Here is a 26076-nt window from a genome sequence, read left to right as displayed (position 1 = left end):
CCGGGTCACAGAGAGAGGAAATGCTCTGGAACAAGGTAGAGGGACATTTGCACCTGGCCAAGGGTCAAAGCTCAGTTGACTTTCCTTGAGAGACCTCTTATTATATAACCTTGCTTATTATAGCCTTCAGATTTTCAGCGAGTTTTTGTTAGCCTATTCTCCAAACGAAATGAAGGCAGGGTCACTTACAGAAAGGCTGGGAAAATCACAGAGAGGTGATTTTGGGCAGGTGGAGGTGTCAGCAGGTTAGGTAGGGGTTGAAATTGACTGTGGGTTCAGCTAGGGATGCTTTCTGAGCTCTGAAATCAATCCCACGAGGGAGAAAGGAAAAGAAGAAATCCTAGGCATTTGCTTCCCATTCAGTGGGATTCATCTGTGACTCTTACCAAGTCCCCTACATCGCAATACCCTGAGCTGTGCAGGTTTAAACACTTTCTGCGTGGCGGGCAGCAGAGCGGCTCCCTAGAGGGAAGATGCATCCTTGGTCCGGTGGAAAAGTGAGCCCCAGGCATTTTTATGGTACTGGATTCCCCAAAACCGGGCGGAGGGAGGCTCAGAGAAAACACTGCGTCCAGGAGGGCATGTTAAACTAAAAGTTTATAAATTAAAGGAAAAAGAAAGATAAAGCAAACAGAGCTTCCAAACTTCACAAATCTTTTTAAAGTTAATATTCTAGTTGAGTGCACAGTGCCCTTAAGGAGGCAAAAAGCAACAAGGTTGACAGGATCATCTGTCTTAGGGGCAGGGGCTGGGATAGGAGAATCCTGGGTCAGAACGCTGGAGTGGCGCAGAATGGGACCAGAATGGGAGCAGAATGGTCGGTAGAGACAGAGGGGGGCCTGGCGATGAAACTGCGGGGGACGGGGGACGCCAGGGAAAGGCTGGGCAGGGATATTCACATTGAATACAAAAATAACCGTTATTTGAATACAAACAACTGAAAAGTGCTACAAGTTTTAACCTCCTTTAAAAAAAAATAAAGAAATAAAGGAAAGTTTCTGCCAACGGCTGCTGGGTTTGCTCTTTCCCCGTTCGGTTCGGAGGTTCCCAGGAAGCTCCCCAGTTGGGGGCAGCCCTGGACTTTGGAGAGGAAAGATGGGGGGCCTCTGCCCTGCCCTGTGCTCCAGGCTCCCTTCTTTACATTCAGCACCCAACAGGGTGTCCCCACCCGAGCTCTGACACAGGGAGGGGTGGGACAGAGGGCCTGAAAAGCAAACCTTTCACGGTTCAGATCAACCCCAGGGCTCGGGGCTCCTTGGGGGCTGTCAGGGTTCCACACCCCTTTGTTACAAATGCAATTTCCAAAAAAAAAAAAAAAATAGGTATGTAGATAAACATAGATTGGTAGCATGGATACCATGAACGATTGTGGCCTAGCGCACGAAGCTCCGGGCCAGCCTGAAATTCTGGGGATTCAGGCTCTGCTCTCCAGGAGTTCTCTCCGCTTCAGGGAAACACCATCTCCTGGCTGATACAATCCAAATCCAACTTTGCTGTGATAATAAATAACGTCCAAGAGCTTCCAGGCAGGCAACGGGAGAGCTAGGCCCCTAGGCCACAGGGTGCCCCCCCGTTCGAATTAGAGAAAGGCGCCCCCTCTGGACAGACTCAGTCCCGCTGCCAGGGCGCACTCCTGGACATCTGAACCTGGGCTGGATTTCATGGTCCGCTTGCCCCCTCGGCGGGGCGCCCTCGTACAGTGCACAGCCTGCACAACCGTCAGCGGCCGACCGGAGCGGGGGCGCGGGGATCCTTTGCTGCCTCGCCCCGGGCCGGCTCACTGGGTGCCCGCGGCGGCTGCACACGTGGAGAGCGCCCAGCCGGGGAGGCAGTAGTAAGGGTAGTAGTAGGAGGGCTGCAGGGGCAGCAGCGAGGGCGGCCGCAGCACCTCGCCCGGCAAGTACTGTCTCTGGTCGTCGCGCACCAGCACTTTCACCGCCACCTTTTTGGCGGCCGGAGCTGACGCCAGCAGGTCAGCGGCCATCTGCCGGCGTTTGGTCTTGTAGCGACGGTTCTGGAACCAGATCTTCACTTGCGTCTCGGTGAGCTTCAGCGACGCGGCCAGGTCGGCGCGCTCCGGCCCGGACAGGTAGCGCTGGTGGTTGAAGCGGCGCTCCAGCTCGAAGACCTGCGCGTGGGAGAAAGCTGCGCGCGAGCGTTTCTTACGCGGCTTGGGCGCGGCGGGCTCCTCCTCCTCCTCCGCGCCGCCCGCCGGTCCTCCGCCGCCGCCGCTCCGGCCGCACAGCGCCGGCCCCCGTGCGCTCCCGGGGCCAACAGCGTCGTCCTCGGCCCTGGGGCTGCGGTCGCCTGCGGACCCCGGAGGGCGGGGGGGACAGAAACAACAGACTGTCAGCGCCGCAGAGAAGTGAGATCTGGCCGCAGCTGCGGGGGTGGGGGGTGGGAGGGTGGGAGGGGGCTACGGAAACCCACTCTGATCCCAGCAGAGCGCTTGGGGAGGGTCTGCGAGCCGCGGGTCCCCCCCAAACAGTCTCACAACCCTGTCCCGCCAGCTCCTTGCATCTAGGCCTGTGCCGCGCGGGGAAACGGGCTCAGCTGCTGTGTCAGTGCCGTGTGGCCAAGATCCGGCTCCCTGCCCTCCCTGGGCCCCAGGCTCCGCTCGGAAACGTGGGGGCACTGGGCCGAAGCATCCTCACAAGCCTTCTCAGTTCTCAGCGCTGAGCCCTGGGGTTCTAGATTGCTCCGTTTCTGGGTTCACCTGCCTCTGGCACACTCACGCTCACACACACTCAGCGTCGCAGCACACACGTGTGGACTGCGCATAAGGGGAAAGTGGGGGGCCGAATCCTGGGGACACAAGTACTGGGTCTTACCCACTTCCCCAACCACCCAGGACTGTGTGAGGTCTGTGGCAACAGGCTGCTCCAACACCTTGGTGGGCTTCTCTCTCTCTCTCTCTCTCTCTCCCTCTGTCCCTCTCTTTGCAAGAAAATGAGAGGAGAGCTAGGGTTCCAGTCCTTGAACACTAATCTGATGCCAGCTCCTCAGCCTTTTCCTGGATCTCCCCCATAGCTCCCTAGCAGAGAGGTTCAGAGCTCTGGCCTCTGGCAAATACTATTTACTTGGAGCCAGCGTGAGGCCTACAGCAGCGACAGGGTGGTGGGGGCGTCCTTTCCACCCAGTGACCTGCTAGCCTTGGCAGAGGATGTTCCTCTCTCTGCCACTTGTGGGATAACCCACCTCAAACCCCTCTTGCCCTCAGCTGGCTGCAGGGTGTGCCACCAGGTCTGGGATCCTCAGCCCATCCCAGCTCCCCTGACCCTGGGCTCTGGGAAAGCTAAATAAGCCCGCCCCCCACCCCCACCCCGCCAAGCCCAGGCTTGGCAGATGGACGCCTCGGTAGCACTTAGAGGTACCCCTCACTACCTATCCTTGAGCGGAGGGCTGGACCTTGGGACCTCGAGCTGGGAGCATTTCTGCTCTATGGGCCAGGGGCAACGGGCCAGGGCACTGGCTACTCGAGGTAGGTCTCTGGGCCGCTGGCTCTTGCCTGTCGCTGATTTGGGGATTTTGGGCGCAGACGGGGCCGGAGCACTGGCGGCGGACTTAAAGCCAGGGCGCAGGGGTTTCCTCTTGGCCCAGTCCAGGGCACCCCTGCCCCAGGACGGCTCAGGCCTCCCCCGGGACGCAGGGCTCTGAGGAGTGTCTCGGGTCTCTCTCGGGCTCCGCGCCGGGAGGGAGGAGGAGAGCAGCCGGCGCCAGCGCCCGAGCTTCGGGTCCTGGGGCGCAGGGTGCTCCCGGCAGGCCCACCCCACTCGGCACGTTTGGCCTTCCTGCCCGCCCCTGAGCCCGGCCCCCTTCCCCGCGACGCCCGGGCAGACCTGAGACGCTGGCCGACATCTCGCTGTCGCTCCGGCCCGCGGCTTCCTCCTCCAGGTCCTTGGCGGCGGGCAGCTCGCAGCCCGGCTGGCCGAGGCCCAGCGTCCCCCCTGCGCGGCCGGCCCCGCTGGCCCCCGGCGCGTCCGCGCAGCGCCGCCCGCCCTCGTTCTCCTCGCTGAGCGCCGAGTCCGAGTCCCAACCAGCCAGGCTCTCCGAGGTCCTCCCCGCCGCCGTTCTGGTCCCGCCGGGCGACGCCAGCAGAGAGTCCTCCGCGCCCCCCAGAGCGCCCGCGTCTGTCTCCCCGAAGAGTCGCCAGCAGCAGACGGCGGGCGCCTCCGCCGCCGCCGCCGCCACCGCCGTGCCCCCGGGTACCGGGCGCCCCTCCGGCGCGGGCAGCCCGCCGCGCTCCTCTTTCTTGTTGAGGATCGCCTGGATGGAGAAGGGCGTCAAGGTGCTGGCGCCGCGCACAGCCATCTGCGCCGAGGGCCGGGGCGGCCGGCCGGCCGGGCGCGGGGCAGCGGGGCAGCTCCGAGCCGCACGGAGCGCGAGTGAGCCCGGCGCGCGAGGCCCCTGCAGCCCGCTCCTGCGCGGCCCAGCAGCCCCCGCCCCCTCGGGCCCGGGCTCCGCGCCGACCCTCACCCCCACTTCCGAGGCCCGCCCCGCCCGCAGACCCCCTCCCCCCAGTCCGCCGCCAGACGCTCTCCTCTCGCAGCTCAGCTGGATTATCTCATCGCCTCGCGCCCTCCGGGGCGGGCCGGGGTCTGCCCCCCCACCCCGAGGATGCTGGGGGCGGGTCGGCGGGGCCCCCTGCGCGGCCGCAGTCCCGTCCCGAGCGCCTCCGGGGCGCACGGCCGGAGTCCCTTTTCCTTGGCGCCTGGGTCTCCTCCCCGGCTGCAGGCTTTCGCTCCTCGCTCGTCCTCTCGCTCCCAGTCGGCCCGGCTCTCCCGGAGCCCACCCCAGGGGCGGCGGCGGCGGCGGCCTCTGGACCGCGGGAGGCGCGGGGCACCTTTTCACCCCCTGCTCCGGTTTTATCTGTTTCTTCTCCCTGCCCTTGCCCCGCGTTCCGCCGCATGCCCCCTCCCGCGCGGGTGTCATTCCTCACCGCTGAGTGACAGCCCCAGGCCACGCCCCCTGGCTGGGCGGCCGGGGCCCTCCCGCCGGCGGATTGGCTGGCTCCGGCTGGGCGACGTTGACTTTAACAGACAAAACTGGGCACGTCGCGCGGAGAAAGTCAGGGTCGGGCTTAACCCCTTTCCTCCCAAGCCGGGTCCTCGAAGCATCCTCCGGCCCCCGGGAGGCTCACCCACCCACACGCGGTGCCCGAGAAGTCACGTTCCTTGCCTCCGCAGACGCGTCCACCCATTCCTGCGCTTTCATGCAACACGCTAATAGCTGAGTCGAAATCTGCGGGTGGGAGCGTGGGGAGGAGGCAAATCCAAGATAACGCACTTGGGTAAAGCGCGCGCGCAGCTTGCTGTTTCCTCGCAAGGCTCAAAGATCAGAACGAAATGCGTCTTTTCAAAAAACCTTCATAGTTTCGGGGCTCCCTCACTGCTAATTCTTTTCATTGAAATAATCGGTTAATCAAAGTCACTAGAAATCTTTTTTTTTTCCTTCACCTTATTTTATTTGATTCAAGCTCTATGGAGGAATTCAAAATAAAAAGATTAGGTACAGTTAGAGAACTAAAGGTAGGCGCGAAATGAGAAGTCATCTTTGGGAGAGTTTCTGGAAATTGCGCTGTCATTTCCCTGGACGGTTAATACAGAATTTAATTGGAGTTTGTTGAATTTTACACCAGGAATAAGGGGGAAAAATATCCCAGTTTATTCTTTAAATACTCTGTTACTTGTGAGTTGAATAAGATTAGAAAAGATAGGTGTTTGTTTAGAAGGCTATATGGGAATTACCATAGTAATGATCCTGCACTGATGACATTACATTCTCTTTAAAAAATAAGTAATGGGTTGTTTTATGTAGTAGAAAGAACCAAGCTAAGAAACACAAATATCGTGGTGTGAAAACATTTGTTACTTACTTACATTACTTATTTTTCAATAAAAAATTCGCTCAAGTAACATACTTTACTGTCTTCCGTAAATTTTACCAAGAGTTTAACACCAGAGACACAACTTGAACCATTAGGTAAGTTTAAAGAACTATGATTCTAGTAAATTGGTGTTTTTGGTGTCGTTAATATAAATAGCGTTTCCCCCTGTTGCTTTCTTGTTGGTGGTTCTTGTGCACCACAGTATGAAATACACACAGCATGAAATTCATAGTTTCCACGTTGTGTGTGTGTGTTGGGGGGAGGGCTTTGCAGCATCCATACTTTCCAGCACTTTAGCTGCATAATCATGATGCTTTTTTGCATCTTAAATGCTCTCCAGTGCTGATCCCGTCATGTACCTGGGTTAAAAAATTCGCACTTGCAGAGATCATTGCCCTTTATAGCTCTTTGGGGTTATATCACCTTCTAGGGAAAGGTGTTTAAATGTGGTGTCAGCATCCGGCAAATGTAAGGAACGGGACTCCCTTCAGGCCGGGAGGGAAAGAGAACAGAACTGCTCCTGAGCTTTCAAAAGAAAGCGTGTCCTTTCCGTCCTCCCGCTGACCTTTATTTACTCTTTAAATTACCTCCCTCCCCCACCATCCTGTTCCCCTCCGGGGAGCGCGTCCTGGAGGAGCTTGACACAGGTCGCCCAGAAGGTGAGAGGTGGGCAGGTGTGAGCTGTGTCCCAGACAGCAATGCCTCTGCGAGGTGAGGGCTTGGCGTGGACGAATAAATGGGGTGAGTTCTGCGCACACAGGCAACGGCGACGTTGTTGGGGTGCAGCGACCCCGCATTGAGGCTTACTTGAAAATGGCAACTACCATTTAGCTGCTCCCCCCAATATATATATATTTTTAAAGAAAGCCGGGTCGCTGTAGGATCTGCCCTTTGCGTGCCACCGTCTTCGGCAGAGGTGGTCACAGCATTCGCGATGCGGTTCGTGGTTTGGGGCCGTCGGGTGTCTGTGCGTGCCCGGTGTGTAAGGTGTGTACGACGCACTCCGCGTGAGGGTGTCGGCCGTCGACCTCTGGGTCTGGAGCGGGGCTGCAGGCAGGGCCAGGCGGTGCGGCCGCGCCTGGTCTCGAACCCCCACTAGGAGCTGCTGGTAAGGGGCCGGGTGGGGCCGACGCGGCTCAGCGGGCCGCAGCAGAGCTCCCGTCGGCGGAGCCCCAGGACCCGCGGCCTCCAGGCGGTGAGCGGGGAGGGGCGGCGGGGCGGGGCGGGGCGGGGCGGGGCGGGGCCCCGAGGTCCGCGCGCGCAGCGGGGCCCGCTCCCAGCCCCCCGAGCGCCGCCCGCCCGGGCGTGGCCGCGGCCCCCGGAGCCCCGCGGCGGCCTGACCGCGCCTGACCTCCCGTGGGCGCCGCGCTTCGGCCTGGGCCCGCCCCGGGACTCGGCGGAGCCGGGGAGCTCAGGCCTCCCGCCAGCCCTCGAGGAGGCGGCCGGGGAGCAGCTCGAGCGCAGCCTTCCTCCGCGCCCCTCGTCCCGTCCCGCTCGGGCGTCGCGTCTCCGCCTCGCGTCCCCCCCGCCCCGCCCGCCCTCTCCCTGCCCTGGAGCCCCTGGAGCCCCTGGAGCCCCTGGAGCCCCTGGAGCCCCTGGAGCCGCCGCGGGGAGAGCCCCGGGGGTGGGCTGCGGTGGGCTGGGCTGGGGGAACCCCGCCTCCCGCGCGCGCCCCTGCCGCCCTCACCTGCGCGCTCAGCTCCTCGGCCTCCCCGCGGAGAGGCCCGACCGCCTTCGGGGCCGGAGACGCCGCGCCCGGAGCGGCTGTGCCGTGGGAGCCCACGCGGGGCTTCAGACGCCGCCGACCTGGGCTGGGGTCTCCTGCTTTCTCTGGGCCGCGGTTCCCGGTGCTTTGAGGCGAGGGCGGGCATCCCGGGCGGTCCGGGGCCGCTGCGACCCGCGCGACCCGGCGGGCGGGCGGCAGGAGGGGGCCGGGTCCAGGAGAGTCCGCGCGGGGACCCAGCCGGGTGACCCGGACCGACCGGGCCGCCCTTCCCCGTCCGCAGGCCCCCGAGGGCGCTCGAGGCGGCCGCGGCACCCCAGACTTCGGGGACACGCCGCTCCCGGCCAGCAGCACCCCCGCTCCTGGTTTCCTAAGTCGTCCGACTTCCGACCCCACCAGGGTTTTCCATGAACATGTTCCATGAACATGATCCAGACACTCCAGACTGAAGAGAGGATTATTATGAGCCTCTGAGCCAAGGAGGTTTTATATTGAAATGTCCACCAGCCGTGCGCCAGGCCCAGAGCCTGTTGTTTTATTTCATCTGCACAACCCTGGGGTAGAGCACATGATTATCCCCATTTTATAGATGAACAAACTGAGACTCGCAGAGTTTCAATGACTTGACTGTCCGTACGAGGTTAAAATCAGGATTTAAATCGGACTCTAAGGCCAATCTAGTTCGGTTTTCTACTCTAACCGTTTTTTTTTTCTTTCCCCCTCAAACCTTCACATTTATTCTCGTTAAACGTTTCCCATCGTCTTCCTTACCCATTTCTATGCCGCTCATTCATCAGAGAAGGAGCTCGGAACTCACGGAAATCAAAGAATCCAGGCCGGCAAATAGGACTCCCTCCTCCCTCCCCCCCCCCCACTGTTCCGAGCATTTGAAAATAAAGAATTCTGAGGCCTGCAGATCTGAACCCAAACCATGTTACACACAAAGAAAGAAACAACCATTATTGTTTTAATCAATAAACTAAACCTTGAGTAGAGGGAGACAGCCAGGTGATGGAAGTTGTTTGGGTTCAGAAATATGGGGACATGAGTTTGCTGGAGGCTCTAAGATGCAGTGATACGACCTCACGGAAGACACTTCTGGGGCTTCGTTTTCTTACCTGTAAAAAGCCAGGAGTGGAGATCACCTTCCAGGTTTAAAAAGAATTGTACGGACGCGGGGACCCGCCCGGGTACAGTGGAGGACGAGCGCCACCTAGCGGCCCCCCCCCCGGGGCGTGCGGCGGTCCTTTAGGGAAGAACCGCGATAGGCAGCGTAGGCAGAAAGAAGGTGTTGGTTTCACAAAACGGCCTGGTTTTGCTCCTAGTTTTATGTTTCCACACTCCGCGTTGTCAGTGATGTAGTAGCAGAGGTGTTCCTTTTTTAAAACTCACGCAGACACAGTTCAGGCCCCCGCTGGAGACTCCCCAGCACTCAAGGCCAGGGGAAAGGTTGGCTCTGAGGGGCAGGACATGTAAGGGTCAGTTTTCTTTTATTTTCTTTTATTTTTAAAAAAAATATTTTATTTATTTATTCATGAGAGACACACAAAGAGAGAGGGAGAGGCAGAGAGACACAGGCAGAGGGAGAAGCAGGCTCCATACAGGGAGCCCGATGTGGGACTCGATCCCGGGACTCCAGGATCACTCCCTGGGCCGAAGGCGGCGCTAAACCACTGAGCCACCCGGGCTGCCCAGTTTTCTTTTATTTTTTAAAAGTTTTTATTTATTTGAGAGAGAGAGAGAGAGAGAGAGAGAGAGAGAGAGAGAGAGCATGAGCAGGAGGAGAGGCAGAGGGAGAAGCAGACTGTCTCCTGAGCAGGGAGCCCATCAAGGAGCTGCATCCCAGGACCCCAGGATCGTGACCTCCGGTAAGAGCAGTACCTAACGGACTGAGTCACCCAGGCTCCCCAGGGACCAGTTTTAGAATCCAAGTGGTTGCAGTGGGGAGATCTCCTGGCTCACCAGCTCCTCGATCCCTGTATGCTGGCTCCACAGGCTGAGTGCCCCACCCGGGCTCCTGATGGATGGTGACTGAGGGCACACGCTGCCTGTGTGTTTACTGGGGCCAAAGGAAGGTTTTCCTGTTTCTTCAGAAACTAATTTCTTCATGAGACTAATTGAGGTATCTCACCCCAAACATCAGAAAGTTCAGGCGTTACAGACACACGAATCTTGTCCCTCAGATTTTGTTCTTTTACTTGGGTTGTCTGTTGCACAGTGGGCAGACGATGATGCCAACTGAGGGGAGGGTGGTTAAGTCAGAGGAGCGGGTTCAAGTAGATAGAGGAAGATATTACGGGCGATCGCTTGTGCCGAGTTTGAGATGCGTGTAAAATAGAAACGCAGTCTTCTGATTTTATCCTATTCCTGTCTCTAAGGAACCATTGTGGGGGCCCTCACAACGTTATGCCAGTTTCTCCCTACAAACATTTCCGACTTCTTTCCCTTTCTCTAGTTTCTTCCTTTCATTCATTTAATATTCAACGAATATTTCCTGAGTGCGAGCGGTGTCCCAGGTACTGTTCTAGACTCTGGGGTTGTGAGGGGCCGTCAGGCGCTGTTCTCCGTGGGCCAGCGTCCTAGTGGAGGAGTACTGTCCAGAAGCACGTGTCTCATTAAGACAGCGGACAAAACATCAGATGGTGCTGTCAAGAGAAAGCAGCAGAGACATGTGCAGGAAGAGATTTTCTGAGGGAAAAACTAGTGCCCAGGACATACGGTGGGGAGGGTCTGTGTGCTTGGGGACCAGGACAGGACCCTCCTCCTGTGGCCACAGTGAAGTGAGAGGGGCAGAGTGGCCAGAGGCCAGGCTGCACTGGGCTTTATAAGCCACAGTCAAGGGTGTGACCTTTATTCTAGTGGGGGGAGCCGAGGGGAGAGTGTATGCACAGAGCTGAATATGAGCTTCATCTGCTGTCTGCAACAAAAAGATTCTGACGATGGCAAATGGTGAATCGAGGAGACCAGCTAGAAGCTGGTGAGTCCCAGGCAGAGATAGTGGCTTGGGTTGGGTGGAGATGGAGATGGAGATGGAGATGGAGATGGAGATGGAGATGGAGGGAATGGCCAGATTTGGTATCTATTTTGGTAGTATTCTTTTTTTAAAAAAAAGATTTTATTTTATTTTTAAAAAATATTTATTTATTTGTTTGTTTATTTATTTATTTTTGAGAGAGAGAGAGACAGCATGGGGGTGGGAAGGGGCAGAAGGAGAGAGAGAGAGACACTTTCAAGCCGACTCCTCGGTTAGCTCAGAGCCTGAGTGGGGCTCGATCTCACGACCCTGAGATCATGACGCTGAGATCAAGACCTGAGCATAAACCAAGAGCTGGTCACTTAACTGACTGAGCCACCCAAGTGCCCCTTAAAGATTTTATTTTCAAATATTTTTACTACACCCAACATGGGGCTCAAACTTATATTACGTTGATCGAGTGTTCCATGCTTCACTGACTGAGCCAGCCAGCCACCCCAGGAGTGTTTTTATGTTTTTTCAAATAATTTCTTTGTAAAAATTGTGGTAAAATGTACATAACATAAAATATACCACTGGAACCATTTTTAAGTATACAGCTCATTGGCATTAAGTACATTTACATTGCTGTGCAACCATCACGACCATCCAACTGCAGAACATTTTCTTCTTGCAGAACTGAACCTCATTGAACTCTACTCATGAAACATCTCCCCACTCCTCCAAAGCCTCCTCCTAGTTTCTGTCTCCATGCATTTGAATACTTTAAGTTCTTCATGTAAATGGAATCATTCCGTGTTTGTCTTTTGGCGACTGGCTTATTTCACTTAGCATCATGTCCTCATGTTTCATCCATGTTGTAGCATATGCCAGAATTTCCTTTCTTTGTTAAGACTGAATAACATCCCATTGTATGTGTATATACTACATATTAAACAATTCATTCATCCATCAATGGACACTTGGGTTGCTTATATACTTTTTCACTATTGTGAATACCGCCAATATAAATGTGGGTGTACAAACATCTCTTTAAGACCCTGGTCTCAGTTCTTTTGGCAATATATCCAGAAATGAAATTGCTAGATCACATGGTATTTTATGTTTAATTTTTTGAGGAATTCCAATATTATTCTCTATAATGGTTGCACCATTTTACATTCCCATCTTCAGTAAGCAAGGGATCTAATTTTTCCACGGCGTTGTCAACACTTTTTTGTTGTGTTGTTTTTGATAGTAGCTGTGCTAAGGATATGAAAGATATTTCACTGTGATTTTGATTCTCATTTCCCCTGTGACGAGTGATGTTGAGCTTGTTTCCATGTGCTTATTAGCCATCTTAGTATCTTCTTTGGAGATAGGTCTGTTCATGCTATCGGAGTGATTGTTTTTGTGGTAGTGGTGGTTGAGTTTTGGATATTACTCTGATCAGATATATAATTTGCAAATATTTCTACCATTCTGTGGGTTGTTTGACAGTATATTCTTGAAGCATGAGGAGGATTGGCTGGAGAGGTGAGGGAAAGGGAGTGACCCTACTTTCTGGACTTGGGCTCGGGTGACCAGGGCTGCTGCTCACCTAGGTAGGACAAATTTGAGAGACTCGATGGGAATGAGGGTGGGAAGAAAGTGGGGGGACATATTGGGATATACTATGTCTGGGGTGCTTTGTAGACATCCATGTGGAGGTGCGAAGTCAGCAAGTGAATATAACATTTCAAGAAGAGGTCAGTGCCAGAAACAGAAAGTTGAGTGTTTTCAGACAGAGGTAGCATAGATGGAACTGGATGAGGTCACCTAGGGAATGATTGTAGACTGATGAGAGAGAAGTCCAACATGGGTTGCCCAATGGGTTCAGCAGTGGAGGGAGACCCACCAAAAGAGACTGAGAAGGGAGTGATTGACCATGTAGTGTGCTGCATTCAAGTAGCAGGAGACAGAGATATGGCCTTTGGAGTTGGCCAATGGAAGTCATTGGCTACCTGGACAGGCACTGTCTTCCAGGGTGCCGGGCATGAGCTGAAAGAAGACTAGATTAGGGGTGCCTGGGTGGCTTAGTCGATTGAGCATCTATCTGCCTTTGGCTCCAGTAATAATCCCAAGGTCCTGGGATCAAGCACCACACGGGGCTCCCTGCTTGGGGGACAACCTGCTTCTCCCTTTCTCTCCCTGGTTCCCCTGCTTGTGCAAAGAAGTTTGATCATGAAAGAGAACAGAGCACTGAGATGGGAAATGCATCTGGTGTATCAATTTTAGATAGAAGATGCTAGAATATGTTTATATATTGGTGTAAAGAATCTAATAAAGAGGGACGGATGATTGTGCAGGAGAAAAGAGAAAATTGCACGAATGAAACCCTGGAGAAAGTGAGAGCTTCTCTGGGAAGCCCCAGTGAGGGCTGGTCTCTGGGAAAGAGAATGTTGTAAGGTGGCTATTGAGGTGACCGGCCACGAAGTGATAATCATAACCGTGGCTGGCACTTACTGAGCTCAAATTATAAGCCAGGCACTCTTCAAGTGCTTTATGCTTATTACTTCATTTAATTCTCTCAACCAGTATGGGCAAGATGAGTGTGGGGAGTGGGGCAGGGAGGATTGGGCAGCTGCAGGGAGGTGAGAAATCATCATTTTGGACAATGGGGAAGGAAGACACCAGGAGAGGAGAGAACAGCTCAGCTGGATTGAGGGTGTATTTGAGAATCACATGCATGAACTTAAAGTGTGACCAGTTAGCACAGATGTGTGCTCTTGTCCAGCAACAGTCCTCTGCTCTGGCAAAGCAAAATAAATCCAAAAACCAAAAACAAACAAACAAACAAAAAAAAAACCAGTAAGAGTGGTTAGACTGTTGGGCTTCCCGATGTGAGGGGATTGTGGGGTCAGTAACAAGGAACAAGAGCAGCCAGGGGCTTTGGGGAGGGTTTATGATTATGGAAGGAAGGAGTCTAAGCTGATCATGGCAAAAATAATGACAAGAGGAGGGTGATGAATAGGTTTGGGACCGATGGCTTAGGAGTCCCGGAAGAGTAAGATACTTGCTGGAGCACGAGTATCAGGGAGATGAGTTGGGAAGAGCTGTGGCCATAGATTTTGGGGACTTGGTCAAGATTTCAGAGATGCTTAGGTTGTTGTTGACTCTGAGGTCAAGGATGATAGTGATAGGTGGAGGCATCGATGACTGGTGTGCTCTCCTGCCTTATTTTCCCAATTCCTAACATGGCCACGTGATGCTGTGATGTTGGGATGAAAGCCCTCCCACCTTGGCTTCTGTTTCTCCCACCTACACAAAGTCTGCCCTGTTCCTCAGTGTGGAGATCCCACTGACCCACAAAGACTGCCAAAGAACACAGAAGCAGGAAATGTACTTTATTATTATTTTTAAAGATATTGTTCTCCACCTGCCAGGCTCCGCTCACATTATTGCTTTAGTTCCAAGTCTTTTGGGGACCCTCCCACCTCTATGTGTTGTCAGCAGAAATGAGGAAACCCAGGGCTTTAGAATAATTTCCTGGAGCACCTGACCTGAACACTTTGTCTTTAATTAAACCAGCTCATCTGGGCAAGTTGCCACCCAGTGATGGTAAACAAAGATGTTTAATTCAAATGCATGGCTTTTTAAGAATAGCATTTCCTAAATTATGTTTGTTTGATACCCATTTTCAGATTTTTTTTGCCATCTGTAGCCACTTATAATTATTAGTTACTTAATATCTTTAGTTAAATGTCATACTTTTTAAACTTGGTTGGAAAAAAGACCTGATGGCATGAGCACTGGGTGTTATACTAGATGTTGGCAAATTTAATTCAAATTAAAAAATAAAAAAAAACAAATTAAATAGGAAAAGAACTTGAAAAATGGTTTATTTTCAAAAGAACCTTTGTATAAATAACATACAGAAATAAACGGAGCCCCAAGAACCCCTTGCCAAATCAACCTGGAAAAATATCGAATGCCAATAAAATGGTGTTAGTAGAATAGCTAGATAGAGTGGGATGCTAAAGATTGGGGGCCTGAGGTTGGCCCTCCGTTATAGGCACAGCTTGTCATGTCCAGAGAGATGTTGCAGCACCAACCTGAGACTTTCTCTCTGATCTAATGAAAAGGAATGAAAGGGAAGCAACCCAACAGAAATATGTACATAAGTTTGCCAAAGACATAGACTATCCACAGCTCTATTTTCTTGTTTCCAAAAACCTAGAAACCACTCACAGGCTCATTAAGAATAGAATGGAAAAAAAAAAAAAAAGAATAGAATATTCTGGGCTCCTGGGTGACTCAGTGAGTTAAGTGTCCCACTCTTGGTTTTGGCTCAGGTTGTGATCTCAACGTCGGGCTCCATGCAGCACAGAGTCTGCCTGAGATTCTTCCCTCATCCCTCTCCCTCCCCCTCTGCTCCTCCCTCCACTCATGTTCTCTCTCACTCCAATAAATAAATGACTAAATTTTTTTTTTTTTTTTTTTTTTTTTTTTTTTTAAGAATAGGAGATGTCTGGGTGGCTCAGTGGTTGAGCGTCTGCTTTTGGCTCAGGACATGATCCTGGGATCCAGGATCGAGTCCTGCATCCGGCTCCCTGTGGGGAGCCTGCTTCTCCCTCTGCCTGTCTCTGCCTCTCTCTCTCTGTGTCTCTCATAAGTAAATAAATAAATCTTTTTAAAAAATGAAATGAAATTAAAAAAGAATAGAATGGATAAATCAGGTATGATATAGTCCCAGAATAGGATCCTATGCTGCAATGAGAATCACCAGCCTGCAGCCACATGCAGCAGCATGGATGCATCTTAGAAAGACAATGTTCTAAATGCCTCCTGTTGCATCGTCAGGGCCTAGCGGGGGCCTGGCACATCATATTTATTAAGTGGACAGTCTCCTTTTATCCTCACACAATGCTAGGCCACCGGTGGGACAGGTATCAGAATTTGCAGTTACAGATGAGGAACCTGAGACTCAGAGGGGCCAAGTGGTTGATTCAAGGTCATGCAGAACACGGCCACCACTGTAGGATGCCTACTCCATAAAATGTGCTAGTTCTCTGTCATCCTTGGTTACATAGCTGTTCCCCTAGGTTTTTAGCACAAATAACATATTTCAGTTTCTTTTGTTGTTGTTAAATCATCTTCTAAGGCCTAACTTGGAGATGTTTATTTCCATTATGAGATATTTTGGACCAGGCTTCGAAAGGGAAAGGGCCAGAAGGCTGTGCTTTCAGAGAAAAGGGTGTATGGTGGGGGAGAAGGCTCACCAGGGAGATTTATGTCAAGGAATTACAGCAAACTGTCATTCTGTCTGATAAGTGTGGCTAGAAACAGGAAGGGGAAAACAGGATATCGTGGTAGCACGCCGACTTAATGGAATGTCAGATGAACAGATGGGACCGGGCCGTCCTGGGAACTGTCAAAGGAAGAAGCTTGAGAAGGCTTTGGAGAAATCCCTGCATAAATGCAGGTGAACCGGGCTGGAGACAAGTGCTTAGGCTCGGAAAGGATTCTTAGCGAAGCACACAAAAGAAAAGCAAAGGCAACTTCTGCCCAAACCATGGTTCTATAGTCAGTCCAGATTCAAGGAGGGAGGGTTCAGGGGGTTGGAGGATGGACACATTTACTGAGACATGGACTTCATACATATAAAGGTTAGGTTTGCTTTTTTATTTTTTTTATTTTTTTTAAAGATTTTATTTATGTATAGAAACACACATAGAGAGAGGGGGCAGAGGCACAGGGAGAAGCAGGCTCCATGCAGGGAGCCTGATGTGGGACTCGATCCAGGGTCCCCAGGATCAAACCCCGGGCTGCAGGAGGCGCCAAACCGCTGTACCACCAGGGCTGCCCTAGGTTTGCTTTTTTAATTTTAAGAACCTGAAAAGACCAGCTATATTCTTTAATTTTAATTTTTTTAAAAAGATTTTATTTATGAGAGACACAGAGAGAGAGAGAGAGAGAGAGAGAGGCAGAGACACAGGCAGAGGGAGAAGCAGGCTCCACGCAGGGAGCCCGACATGGGACTCGATCCCAGGTCTCCAGGATAACGCCCTGGGCCGAAGGCAGGCACTAAACCGCTGAGCCACCCAGGGATCCCCTAATTTTAACTTTTTTAAAGACTTATTTGAGAGAGGGGGAGGGGAGGCAAGAGAAGAAGAGAGAGAACCTCAAGCAGATTCCCTGCTGAGCTCTGAGCCTCAGGCAGGGCTCAATCCCATGACCCCAAGATCATGACTTGCGCTGATGTCAGGAGTTGGACACTTGACCAACTGAGCCACCCAGATGCGGCCTGTCTCCTCCCCGCCAACTATATCCTTTTAAACTCTAGTAGTGTTTGCTGGGGAAAGGGCCAGAGGACTTCAACCTGACAGAGATGAAATGAACAACAATGAGGGTAAACAGGGACACATGAGCCAAAAATAGGAAAAGGCCAGCTCCTGTTGAGTACTTCCTTTTGGTCGAGAAAATGTTGCCTATTTCAAGTAAGGCTTGCTGAAGACTGACAGACTGGTTTCCGCAAATAAAAACAACTCTGCATTTTGATGATAAATTCATTCTGAAAAGATGACATTTTAAAGAAAGCATTGCACAGATGCTGCTAGTGATCCTAGGGAACACATTTATTAGAAGCTAACACAGAGGCTGGTCCTTCAGAAGATAGAAACTGAGTGAATGAGGACACAAACGATTTCTGCGGAAGATTTGAAACATGTATTTGGAATCACCACTTTAGAAAGCATGCCATGGTAGGAACTTACCAAGGCCCAACTGCAGCAAACACCCAGATGCTAGATGATTTCCAGGCTTGGATTGCAGGCTTAACGTGCATTGCTCGGCTCGCTGGAGAATGAGGGAAATGCACAAGCCGCCCCTTGTTTCTGTGTGGAAATTTCAGCATGTGCATCAGGGTGTGGGGCTGTGAATAGTCAGAAGTGTGCTGTGTGCCAAATATTAAGCTATTGTTTCTTTTTAAAAAGAATTTATTTATTTAAATTTTACTTAGCTAATATACAGGGCAATATTGCTTTCTGAAGTAGAATTCACTGATTCATCACTTACATGCAATACCCAGTGCTCATCACAAGTGCCCTCCTTAATGCTTGTCATCCAGCCCATTCCCTCACTTACCTCCCTCCTTCAACCTTCAGTCTATTCTCTATCATTGAGAGTCTTTTTTATTTTTTTTAAGATTTATTTATTTATTTATTTATTTATTTATTTATTTATTTATTTATTTATGCGAGACACACACACAGAGAGGCAGAGAGACACAGGCAGAGGGAGAAGCAGGCTCCCTGCCAGGAGCCTGATGTGGGACTCAATCCTGGGACCCTGGCATCATGACCTGAGTCAAAGGCAGATGTTCAACCGCTGAGCCACCCAGGTGCCCTTCTAATCATTGTTAGTCTTATGCTTTGTTTTCCTCTCTCTTTCCCCCTTCCTCATATGTTCATTTGTTTTGTTTCTTAATTCCCATATATGAGTGAGATCACATGATAATTGTCTTTCTCTGATTGACTACTTTGGCTTAGCACAATACTCTCTAGTTCTATCTATGTCATTGCAAATGAGAAGATTTCTTTCTTTTTGATGGCTGAATAGTATTTATAATATTCCACTGTACATACGTACCACATCTTCTTTCTTCATTCATCTGTTGATGGACATGTGGGCTCTCTCCAAATTCCGGCTATTTAAAAAAAATTTTTTTTATTTATTTGAGAGAGAGAGAGAGCGCGCAATCACAAGAGAGTGGCAAAGGGAGAGAGAGAAGCAGAGTCCCCGCCGAGGAGGGGGCCTGACATGGGGCCTGATCCCAGGACCCCAGGGTCATGACCTGTGCTGAAAGCAAATGCTTAACAGACTGAGCCACCCAGGCACCCCTGGCTATTGTTGATAACGCTTAGGCTGTTACTTCTTAGCTCCTGAGCCATGCCTCTCAAATCTGCTTGATGGTGCTGGGCCCAGCTCTCTGCAGCCCGGGTTTCTCCCTGGCCAGCTGGCTCTCCATGGTCTGTCTTTGGAGGCACTAAGAAGAGACTAAGGGTGAAGCTGGGAAGAAGTTTACTGCTTCCTGTTGGCTCACTCTTGTTAGCATCACCCCTGCAACATTTCTTCACCCCAGCGGTGGCAGCTGATTGGTCACAGCTGGCTTTAGCTCCAGTTTTCCCCACTCCCCTGGACCCGAGTCCTCCTATCCTGTCTCAGAGAGGCCAGCACCTCCCAGGCAGCACTACTCTGAGTCCCTGAGCACTGCAGGGCTTCTCCTTGGGTTTCCTGCCAGACTCAACCTTTCCTTTGTATTCCCCAAGCCACGCTGAGGTGATGGTTGCTTTCTGAAGTTACTCTGTATTACATCTGTGTCACCCTTGCGCTTGTTAGTCAAAGCTGGTTCCCTATATTGAATTACTCATTACACTAACTGATGTGGTTTCTCGTAGCTGACTGGACCAGGCCTGCAGTGATTTCCTAGAATGTCCTAGGAAGAATATGAATAACATCGGGCCTTTCATCCAATACTGAGAGATGCCCCGAGAAAGAAAGAAGGTGACCTGGGGATGCCTGGGTGGCTCAGCGGTTGAGCGTCTGCCTTCAGCCCAGGGCATGATCTTGGAGTTCCAGAATCGAGTCCCACATCAGGCTCCCTGCATGGAGCTTGTTTATCGCTCTGACTGTATCTCTGCCTCTCTCTGTGTGTCTCTCATGAATAAATAAATAAAATCTAAAAGAAAGAAAGAAAGAAAGAGAGAGAGAGAGAGGGAGGGAGGGAGGGAGGGAGGAAGGAAGGAAGGAAGGAAGGAAGGAAGGAAGGAAGGAAGGAAGGAAGGTAGGTAGGTGACCTGGAGCTAGAAATTCTTGTAAGCTTGCTAACGATGGGCCCCCAGGCAAACAAGTGATGGTGTTTTGCTAGTGGGAGACTCGATATGGAATATTTGGCAGGACCTACCCAGTCCCTCCAGGATTGCTTATAGCAACAACACAACAAACAAGCAATCCCCACTTGGAATCTATGATTTATGGGCATAGTCCCTGGAAAATGTCACACAGGCTGTGTAACCATCTGAGGAGGGATGTTCCATGACTTGAAGTGCCTTCTTTCTGTGTAAGGAATGGAGATGCAGGTAGTTTTTAGATACTTCATGCGTTCATCTGGGCACATGTGTGTCCTGATAAGAGAGGGCTGAGGAAGTGGGATCTGTCCCAGACCTCTGTGCTTTATTTGTGCCCACAACTACTCGTGTCCTTGACATTATAAGTAACACTTGAGGGGCACCTGGAGGGCTCAGTGATTGAGCGTCTCTGCCTTTGGCTCAAGTCATGATCCTGGGGTCCTGAGGTCGAGTCCCACATCGGGCTCCCTGCAGGGAGCCTGCTGTCCCTTCTGCCTCTATCTCTGCCATTCTCTGTGTGTCTCTCATGAATAAATAAATAAAGCCTTTTTAGGGCAGCCCAAGTGGCTCAGTGGTTTAGTGCTGCCTTCAGTCCAGGGCCTGATCCTGGAGACCCAGGACCGAGTCCCACATTGCGCTCCCTGCATGGAGCCTGCTTCTCCCTCTGCCTGTGTCTCTTCCTTTCTCTCTCTGTGTGTGTGTCTCTCATGAATAAATAAATAAAAATCTTTAAAAAAATCTTTAAAAAAATTAGCAATACTTGATGCTGGGCATGAGCTCCAATTTAGATGAATCTGATTTGACAGGTGGTCCTTCATATTATCACAGAGGCCATTTCTCAGACTGTTACTGCTGCTTCATCAAAATAAGGGAGTAAACAAGCAGATGAAGGTGTATGATACAGGCCCTAGGGGATCCCAGAAATGAGAGAAGTGAAGGGCATCCCCAGGGCAGTGGTTAGAGGACCCCAGGATGAAGGAGCAGCCAGTCCTCACTGGTGGAGCATGACCCAAGAGATGGTAGGCGGAGAGCTGTTTTCAGCGAGATGCCTTTTGGCTTTGGGCTGGGAGAACTTGGCTAGATGTCTTCGTATACTTGGTTGCCTGGATCTTATGCTAATACGGCCCTTACTTTCCTTGCCATGCCCTAAAGGTGAGAAGCAAAACATCAAAACTTGTAGGAGGGTATCTATTTGATTTCAAATCTTAAGACACACACAAGAGCTAAGTACAAAATGAAATTTACATTCAATTACATTACAATTTAAAACTATCCACCAAAAGTTCCACAAAGAAAGTGAAAGGATAAACCACACAATATATGTATGTGTGCATGTGTGGTGTGGTGTGTTCATGTGAGAGGGTGGTTATTTGTGACACATATACACAAAGGTTATTGCCCCAAATACTAGAGCTATATATTTATATCTTTTTTAAAGATTTTACTTATTTGTTCATGAGAAACACAGAGAGAGAGAGAGAGAGAGAGAGAGAGAGAGAGGGAGGCAGAGACACAGGCAGAGGGAGAAGCAGGCTCCATGCAGGGAGCCTGACGTGGGACTCTATTCCTGGGTCTCCAGGATCAGGCCCTGGGCTGAAGGTGGCGCTAAACCTCTGAGCTACCGGGCTGCCCATATATTTATATCTTTTTAATGAAGATTTTATTTATTTATTCATGAGAAACACAGAGAGAGAGGCAGAGACACAGGTAGAGGGAAAAGCAGACTCTCTGTGGGGAGCCTGATGCAGGACTCGATCCCTGGACCTCGGGATCATGACCTGAGCCCAAGGCAGATGCTCAACTACTGAGCCATCCAGGTGTCCCTATTTATATCTTTTTAATAAGATTCATTTATTTATTTGGGAGGCAGAAATGTGGCAGGGGGTGAGAGAAACTGAAGCAGACTCTGCGCTGAGTGAGGAGCCCGATGTGGTGCTCAATCTCACAACCCTGAGATTAGACCCCAGCCAAAACTAAGAGTTGGATGCTTAATGGACTGAACCACTCAGGCACCCCTATATTTATATCTTTATATAGAAATATATAAAGAGCTCACACAAATCAATAAGAAAAGCACACACACACACACACACAAAACCAAATGGGAAAATGAACAAAAGTCAGGAATAGGCATTTCACAGAAGAGGAAATAAGATGGAAAATACATGAAAAGATGTTCAACCTTCTTGAAACCAGTGCAAATAAAACCCCCAGTGAGATATTTTATATTTACCAAATAGGCAAAAATCGAGAAGGTCTAAACTTACCACATATCAAGGAAAAGAAGTACCTAGCTGGTAGGGGTCCAAGGGGTAAAAACATTTGGGAACCACTTGGACATTACGCTGCAAAGCTGAAAACACGCTTACCCTAGGAATTAGCAGTTGTACCCCTGGAGCAGGAAGCTGCATGTGTCTTGGTGTAGAAAATGGGGATATATTGATCTTCTAGCCATCCAAGTGGCTGGCTGACCTGGTCCTCTGGTTCACAGGTGATGGTGTCCTCAGGCAGCAAGCAGCCTTGTCTTTCTGCTTATGTCACTGTGCCTACAAATATAATTTTCTATTACGTACAATATTAATAACTTCGGGAAGGTCTGCCCCCAACATATTCATAGAGTACTCATAGCAGCAGCACTGTTAACCTGGGAACAGCACAAAGACCAGCACCAGGCAACTAAATGGCTTTAGTCTATTGAGATACAAGCTTTCAGTGGAATACGACACAGCAGTGAAAATGGACTGGAGCTACAGCCGTTACTATAGATGATTTTCAAAACAGTGTGAAAGAAAAAGTAGGTCTCAAATGATCCTTAAAATATTATTCTATTTATATGTAAAGTGAAAAAATATTCACAACTTAAAAATGCTGTTTAGAGTTGTATATACATGTAGTAAAATGATCAACTTATATTTAGAATGTTGGTAATATTGAGGGATTTGCTGGAAGCTTCCAAGGGGCTGCTATTATTCTATGTCTCAAGCTGAAGGGTGGTAAATGGGATTTTAAAGAAACCGTTGTTTTTACCATATGTTGTTCATTATATATATATATATATATACAGATATTACTTTATATATAATCTTATGTGCATAAACACATGATATATCCATACAGACATATCATATATTATATATGATATTATCTACTTGTATATATATCATATGTATGTACACATATGTTACATGTGTATATGTAAGAGCTTTCTTTTTTTAGATTATTTGTTTATTTATTTATTTCAGAATGAGGGGGGGGGGCACAAGCATGAGCAGGGAGAGACAGAGGGTGAAGCAGACTTCCTGCTAAGCAGGGAGCCCAACATGGGGCCTGATCCCTGGACCCTGGGGTCATGACCTGAGCCTAGAAGGCAGACACTTAATGGACTGAGCCACCCAGGTGCCTTATTTTCTATCCTTTTGATTGTAAAAAATATTCAGTACAGTTATATAATATTTTTAAAAGGGCATAGGAAGGTAGATATGTAAAATCTCATTTTTGTAAAAAAATCTATCTACATATTTCATTAATTCAAAGGCACATCTTTTCCTCTCATGTTTTAACACCTCTGAGATTAGAAAGTATCTTAAAATTGCTACTGAACAAGTGGCAGTTAAGCTATGTTGTCATTACATGGGTGTTCTGTTTTCTAACTATTGATATTGCTGTCAGTTAATTATGTGGATCATCGATTCTATGTGCTTTGATTTTAACCACTTAAAATGTCTTTTAAAAGATTACATTATGATTTGGCTTCAAAACAGAGGTATTGTGTACTCAGAAAGTTACAGGAACCTGGCAGCAAGAAATACATTTTAGGGGTCCTTGGGTGGCCCAGTTGGCTGGGCATCTGCCATCTGCTCAGGTAGTGATCTCTGGGTTCTGGGATCAATGCCCGCCTGGGATCTTGAGCAGGGAGCCTGCCTCTCCCTCTGCCCCTCTCCCTGCTTGTGCTTCCTCACCCTGTCAAATAAATAAAATCTTTAAAAAAATACATTTTATATGACTGAGGCAAATAGTCTTAGAGAAGTATCTGTGATCTCATTTTTCTTGCAGAGTAACAACCAAGTATCTTCTGAGACCTAAGAAAGGAAGATATTCCAGGGTAGGTAAGGCTGTTGCATTTTGTTCCTGAGATACTGCAAAAGATTTTCCAGTGCATTCCCAGTCACATAGCTACCAGCAGGAGGAATTATCAAATAGATGATTGGAATAGAAAAAAGACATTTCAAAGCAATAGCCAAGTGAATATGATGGATTCATGCATCTGGTGACAAAGTGATTTATTTTTGTGTCATACCTTTAGGTTTTTTTCTTAGGAGTATATAGAGTAATGATGATGCATTTTATAGTCAACAGCATCTTAGATGAAATATGTTAAGTTTTACTCATATGTAAATAGAAAAGTCTGGAGGAATTATACGCTGAAGAGATAACATGCCTGTCTTGTGGGTTTACAAGTGGGTTTTTTTCATCTTTGCCTACTGTTTTTCTATGATGAAGACATTAATTTTAGAAAATAATATTTAGGATCCCTGGGTGGCTCAGTGGTTTAGCGCCGCCTTCGGCCCAGGGCATGATCCTGGGGTTCCAGGATTGAGTCCCGCGTCGGGCTCCCTGCATGGAGTCTGCTTCTCCCTCTGCTTGTGTCTCTGCCTCTCTCTCTCTGTGTCTCTCATGAATCAATAAAATGTATTAAAAAAAATATTTAACAAAAGTCAGATTTTATATTATTTGTTGAAAAAGAATTCAAGCAAACAACTAAGAGAATGTGACATAACCGTATCCTGCATGCACCCACAGGTGACATGGACCTGCCAAAGCAGGCACTGGCAAGGCCACCCTGGGGAAGAAGACTTCCAGCACCTCGGTTCCAGTCCCAGCAAGGTGTAACTTGCGTGCTCCTCAAAGTGAGTCCTATCACCTGAGCTTCACCTCCACCAACTACAAAGCAGGGAGTCTGACGCTCCTTCACAGGGCTGTTAGTTGAACAACTGAGTGAAGTTTCCCATGGATGTTGAATTAAGTTTGTGTGTGTGTTGGGGGTGAGGAAACAGGGGGTTTTAGGTTTAATAACTATGGAAAAAGTTCACCTGACTTCTTGGAAATTTGTATGTACTAATGATGTGCCCAGTGAACTCAGAAGGGCTGCAATGTGAGAAGGCAGCTCGTGGGACCAGTGTCCTGTGTGATGTAGAGCTATATAAATGGTTACCTGTCTGGATCTTCTCCAGGAAGCTTCTAGAAGGTTGACTTAGTGGTAAAAATGGCTCCTGTTCCAGTTCTCCCTGTTACTCAGCTTCCAAACTGCTCTTTTCTGTATGTTCTAACCATACTTTAAAAAAAAGGGGGGGGGGGGATCCCTGGGTGGCGCAGCGGTTTAGCGCCTGCCTTTGGCTCAGGGCGCAATCCTGGAGACCCGGGATGGGATGGAATCCCACGTCGGGCTCCCGGTGCATGGAGCCTGCTTCTCCCTCTGCCCATGTCTCTGCCTCTCTCTCTCTCTCTCTCTCTGTGTGTGTGTGACTATCAAAAATAAATAAAAATTAAAAAAAATAATTTATTTTTTGTTCATGAGAGACAGAGAGAGGCAGAGACCTAAGTAGAGGGAAAAGCAGGCTCCTCGCAAGGAGCCTGAGGCGGGACTCAATTCCAGGACTCCAAGATCACGCCCTGGGCTGAAGGCAGATGCTCACCCGCTGAGCCACCCATACATCCTTTTTCTAACGGTACTTAAAACTTTATTTTATACTTAAAAAAAAAAAATCTAGACACAAGAAACACCACCAAAACCACTCTTCCTCTTGTCAGGAGTTAGTTCTTCATCTGGCTCCCCTCAGGAAGGAAATCTTCTTCCCCCTGCTGTGTCCTGTGACTGGACACCAATCCCAGGGCAGGAGCTCATCAGGTGTGTATCCTCCAGCATGGCAGTTTCAGTGGGAAGATGCTGGCTCTAGAAACATTTCCTCCTGAGAGAGGTGTCTGTCAACGGAAAATGAAAACTGCCTTGTTCTGGATTTAATCACACAATAGTAGCTAAGCAGTAATTTTGGGAAATGGAAAGTGCTCTTGCACGTAGGATAAGACATAAAAGTAAAAAATAAAAAATAAAAAAAGCAAACCTTTTCAGCATTTCTGAACTGGAATCATCAACCCCCAATCTCAAGCTGCTTAGGTTAATCAGTTGCTAGGATGTTTGGGGCAAACCTCCACTAGATCACCATCCTTAGGTCTCTGGGCCTGGTGCTGAGGTCCATCAGTGCCCCACTTCCATGGGGCCCAGCACAAAGAATCCTGACCACTAGGTGATTAGAGTTAGGACCCAACTTTGCCACCAATCACTAGGAGTGTGAGACCTCGTCAAGAGGAATGCCACGTGATGGCCGATCCTAACTGGGGTGCTCAGGACAAGCCATTATTAGTAGGTTCTAGTCTTTAAAAAGTCTAGCTAGTGGTGGTGGTGGTGGGTGGGGGTCAAGGGTTGTAATGCTGAGGAGGGAGGCCTGAAGTAGGGAGAAAGGACTGTGGTCTTGGGCTCCAGCTCCAGCTGAGGAATTAGCCACATCACTTCCAATTAGGGGTGCTCCTGCCGACTCTTCCCAGCCCTGTCAGGTCTGACATGTGCTGT

The 26076-nt window shown here is 49.9% G+C and overlaps 1 protein-coding gene and 1 long non-coding RNA gene across 2 annotated transcripts; both read right to left on the bottom strand.

Moving 5' to 3' along the window:
• Nucleotides 1–579: 579 nt before the first annotated feature.
• On the bottom strand, nucleotides 580–4335 carry NKX3-2 (NK3 homeobox 2). Its single transcript, XM_072806017.1, has 2 exons — nucleotides 3840–4335; nucleotides 580–2307 (listed from the first exon to the last, which is right to left on the bottom strand). The coding sequence occupies exons 1-2, from the start codon at nucleotides 4309–4311 to the stop codon at nucleotides 1778–1780; spliced, it is 1002 nt and encodes a 333-aa protein (XP_072662118.1). The 5' UTR covers nucleotides 4312–4335; the 3' UTR covers nucleotides 580–1777.
• A 15003-nt stretch (nucleotides 4336–19338) lies between these two features.
• On the bottom strand, nucleotides 19339–25564 carry LOC140621113 (uncharacterized). Its single transcript, XR_012020849.1, has 3 exons — nucleotides 25236–25564; nucleotides 21821–21997; nucleotides 19339–20597 (listed from the first exon to the last, which is right to left on the bottom strand). It is a non-coding gene; the product is annotated as an uncharacterized lncRNA (long non-coding RNA).
• Between the last annotated feature and the right edge of the window lie 512 nt (nucleotides 25565–26076).

The sequence above is a fragment of the Canis lupus genome, chromosome 2 (genome assembly GCF_048164855.1).
Source record: "Canis lupus baileyi chromosome 2, mCanLup2.hap1, whole genome shotgun sequence".
Taxonomy (NCBI): Eukaryota; Metazoa; Chordata; class Mammalia; order Carnivora; family Canidae; genus Canis; species Canis lupus.
The sequence above is the reverse complement of the archived record's forward strand: the minus strand, read 5'-3'. Positions and strand labels throughout refer to the sequence as shown.

Excerpts from the sequence above, each read along its gene's own strand:
- NKX3-2 (XM_072806017.1), bottom strand. The coding sequence starts at position 4,311 with ATGGCTGTGCGCGGCGCCAGCACCTTGACGCCCTTCTCCATCCAGGCG. Across the intron at positions 2,308-3,839 it reads GATGTCGGCCAGCGTCTCAG|GCGACCGCAGCCCCAGGGCC; the intron begins GTCTGCCCGGGC and ends CGGGGTCCGCAG.